The following is a 4,541-nucleotide window of genomic DNA, read 5'->3' on the forward strand; positions in this document are numbered from 1 at the left end:
AAACAGAAAGGGAAATATGAAAAATATTAGTTTTCAACACTGTTTAAAATCTCTTGAATTTTCATTTTCATAGGCCCAAGTGGACATGTATTTCTTTATTTGAGTCCCTCTTTTTGAACATAGGTCTTTTTCTTTAGTAACTGCCTTACTAGTTCTATCTGAATTACTGCTCTCACAGGAAATTATTAGCAGCAAATGTTAATGTTTTAGTGTCTTTCAGATATTGACAGACTAGATATATTGCTAGAGTATTTTATTACTTCAAAATCCTTCAAAGTTTAAACTAAAATGTCCGTGAATACAATGAAATTTATATTAAGAATCAACAGGAAAATATTTTACTATTAAAAATTTTTTACTATTAAAAAGTTCTCATTATTTAAACGTTTTAAACTTTTTATACAACAAATTACTGTAGATTAATTTTGATAACTTCATATACAATTCATTTTGTGCGTGTGTTGCTGGGGATTGAACCTAGGGCCTTGTGAATGCAAAGCATACACTCCGCCAGGGAGCTACAGACCCAGCCCCAAATTTTTAAGTTTTTGATGTCTTAAAATACACAAATTAGATTACTTTATATTCTAATAATTTTTACACATGCTTTTCATATTACATCTTTCCTGAATATATTATATCAAACATATTCATATATTGAAATATTTTCCGTATTAAAATAAAATATTCTGTATTTTTGTATTTCCATATTCTCTGAATTTTCTCAAATCAATGAAAGATCGTTTTAAAACAAGTTACAATTTTAAAACAATTTTGTTTTAAAAAGAAAATGATTTAATATCACTATTTACTATAATTCCTAGATGTAGAAATATATGTAGAAATTTACTGTCAAAGAAAAATTTAGTGGAAACGTGCTAATCTTTGCATGGATTAAAATATACCATGTCTATTCTCCAAATTTTTCTGTAAAGTTTGCACAGCCACAACAGTGTTGAAATTAGTCACTTTTTTAAACATAGCAAAAAACATAGCCAAAAAAATTTAACCAATTTTTCCATTTTAACTAGGAATATCTGATTAGAATTCCAGAGAACACACACACACACACACACACACACACACACACACAATTTTTTCTTACAGCATAAAGGCCAAGTCACACTGTAGTAGAAAATTTCATCCGTAAAAATTATATAAAAAGAATGAAAATATGTGAACTGCATATAAAATCAAGAATTTAGAATGTAAACAAAAATAAAAAATCCTCAAAATCAGATGAAAATAAAGAAAAATAGATGAATCTGACAATACATAGAAAAATGTAATGATAAAATCAGGAGTAGGTTCATTTGTAAGGATCAGAAAACAGCAACAAAAATTAAATCAAAACAACAACAAAACCAACCACTGGTAAACTGATGTGTTAAGCAACTCGGTGAGCCCCTGTCTCTAAATAAAACACAAAATAGGGCTGGGGATGTGGTTTAATGTTTGAGTGCCCCTGAGTTCAATCCCCAGTACCACACCTGCTCAAAAACAAAGAAATAGTTGCAGGGCATGTAGCTCAGTAGTAGAGTGCTTGCTTAACATAGAGAAGGCCCCTGGGTTCAATCTCCAGGACCTCAAAAAAATAAAATAAACAAATAAAAAAGAAAGAGCTGGTCTGGAGGTGTAGCTCAGTTGTAGAGCATATAATTAGCATGGACAATGCCCTGAATTTAATTCCCAGTACCACAAAAAATAAGTAAATAAATAAAATAGTAAATAAATAAATAAATAGCCAAATCTAGTACAAGGTTCCAAAAGATTGGGAAAAATATATAATCACACAAAAAAGTTTCATAAAAATAATATTTACATGGATAAAATAATGACTTTTTTGAATAATGAGGTTAGGCATGAACATTATTTTCTTCTTTGTTCTTCACTTTTTCTTCAGTTTTTCACTTTGGTAATGAGAGTGTTAAATTTAATTTTATATATATTATATATAATATTTTATATATATATATATATATATATATATATATATATATATGCAAGTAAAGGAAAAATATATGCATCCAAATATTTGAAAGAGATTGTCTGCAGGTGGTTGGATAAATTTTCATATGTATATATGTGTCTTCCTTAATTTTCCAAATGTAAATGAATGTAATTTTTAAAATCAGATTACAAAAATATATGTAGTTTGGTTTCACTATAGAAATGAAAATAGCATGTTTCCACATGCATTTGTGTGTGAATTTGTGTTTGTTACATCTATATGCCCTGCAAACATAGATGAGCAAAACAGCTCTAAGGATTGTTTCTTGTGATGGCATTTTGTGTGATTTTTATTCTTCATATGTATTTTTTCCCATATTCTCCAAAATTTCTCAAATAAATGAAAGACCAATTTAAAGCAAGTTATAAATAATTTATAAACAATTCTATTTTATAAGAAAATGATCTAATGTAACTACTTACTATACTTTGTAAATGTAGAAAAACAGGTAATAAACTACTATATTCATACATGTAGAAATAAATGTTGAAAACTGTTTAATATAAGTATTTACTATGGCTCATTGACATAGTTGGTTGTATTCAGAGATGGAAGTAAACAGATAAAATATTTCTGAGTATCAAGGTCAAAGATGATGTTTATATCTTATTCCTTTTTTGCTTGACTGTTCTTATAATAATACGTAGTCAAGGATGTATTCTCATTTTGCTTATAATCAGAACAGAACCTCAGGATATGAATTATTTAAAAATCAGAGACATCCTTAACTGGGAGAAAAACCTGTACACTTTCCTTTGTGTACGGGAATTTTCCACATTTGAAACACACATTTCGCCATGAGAAATTCATCAGATGACACTGTTCACAATCCCAATCCCCCTCTCTGCGCTTGATGCCACATCTTGTTGAGTGAGAGGAGCCAGGCTTTGGCTTAAACCTTTCTGGCAGAAACTTCCTGGTATGGAGTCGCTTACCCTTCCAGCTAGACCCAGCATAACTCCCAGGAAAAACTACCACAGTTTCCTTTGCAGTTTCTGCTGGAAGGAAGCTAGGCAGGAATGAGCAGTAGGGTTCAGACAGACTAAGAGGTAGCAGTGGACTAGCCTGGCTCCAGTCCTCCAAGATACCAGAGCAAGAAAAAACGGTTACCTCCTGGTCATTCTCACTAACAGAAATCAAATTTTCCTTTTCTTCTCCCTCTACATCAGAAGCAGTAATAGTAGCAGCTGTGGCTGCTGCAGCCTCTTGACCTGATTCCCCCACAGTTTCCTCCCCAGTCCAATCAATTCCTGTGTCTTGAGCAAATGCAAACTTGTTTAATGTCTGTGTCTCATTTCCATTCTTCTCTTCTTTCTCTACTTCCTGCCCCTGAAATGGAGTGCTTAATACCTTAAGAAGCTCACTTCTGAGTAAATTTCGTTCCCCTTCTATTCTATGAAGGATTATAAGGCTTTGTTGGAGTTGAAACTGAGCTTTCTCCCTTTCCTTTTGTTGAGTATCCCTGAGTCTATTTACCATTCCTATCAGCACATTAATGAACAGTTTTTGTTCATCTACCTGTTCCTGCAGCTTCATTACCTTTTCTGTGTACTCTTTCTTCTGCTTCCTGGCCAAGCGCACTGCCAGGGCCAGGGCACTCCAGGCACAAGACTTCTTAATGGATTCTGGAATTGCTGAGTCAGTCAGGATGGCCTGTAACTTCTTCTCCAATTCACCCCAGGTCTTGCTTGTCTGCATTGTATAGAGGTTTGCACTAACTCCTTTTCGAAGTATTTGCTCATTTATAAAATCTACAACCTCCCTTTGATAGAAGCCATTGGCTGGGTCATTAAAATTCACAGCCATTCTAACTACCTCTCTCTGCTCTGTTTTGCCTCATAGAACCAGATGGCTGGCAACCAAATGAAACCCTCTCAACTCTGAACTTTTGACCTCTGAGTTCAAAAGCTCCTCATGGAAAGTCAAACGCCATCTAGTGGGGTGAGGGTTTATTTAAATTCATACTTAGCTACTTAAGAGCTGTATTCATTAGAAGGCTGGGGTTGTGGCTCAGTGGTAGAGCACTTGTCTAGCATGTGTGAAACACTGAGTTCGATTCTCAGCATCACATATAAGCAAATAAAATAAAGGTCCATTGACAACTAAAAATATATTTTAAAAAATCCTTGGGCTGGGGTTGTGGCTCAGTGGTAGAGCACTTGCCTAGCATGTGTGAGGCACTGGGTTTGATTCTCAGCACCATATATAAATAAATAAAAATAAATCAAGGTTCATTGACAACTTAAAAAATAATTAAATAAAGAATGAGTTTTGAGAAAGTCAATGAATTTAACCATTAGGAGGTACATGCAAATATTAAAACCTAACACAAAATTAAAAGCCCAGTTAAATATTTATCTCAGGCAGCTCAGTTGGGTAGTGAATATAGATATATACTTAATAAATATTTACTAAATTGAATTGGGCAATACTTGTTTTAAAATATTATGCTAATTATAATATTTAATAATATTAATTTAATACACAATAACACTTTTTTGGTACTGGGGATTGAACAGAGGGTCACTTT

At 32.7% G+C, this 4,541-nt stretch overlaps 1 protein-coding gene across 1 annotated transcript; it reads right to left on the reverse strand.

Annotated features, from left to right (window-relative positions):
* Positions 1-2,716: 2,716 nt before the first annotated feature.
* LOC143638646 (testis-expressed protein 13B-like) lies at positions 2,717-3,817 on the reverse strand. Its single transcript, XM_077106487.1, has one exon. It carries the CDS (start codon positions 3,815-3,817, stop codon positions 2,717-2,719), a length of 1,101 nt encoding a protein of 366 aa, XP_076962602.1.
* Between the last annotated feature and the right edge of the window lie 724 nt (positions 3,818-4,541).

Source organism: Callospermophilus lateralis, chromosome X (assembly GCF_048772815.1).
Source record: "Callospermophilus lateralis isolate mCalLat2 chromosome X, mCalLat2.hap1, whole genome shotgun sequence".
Taxonomy (NCBI): Eukaryota; Metazoa; Chordata; class Mammalia; order Rodentia; family Sciuridae; genus Callospermophilus; species Callospermophilus lateralis.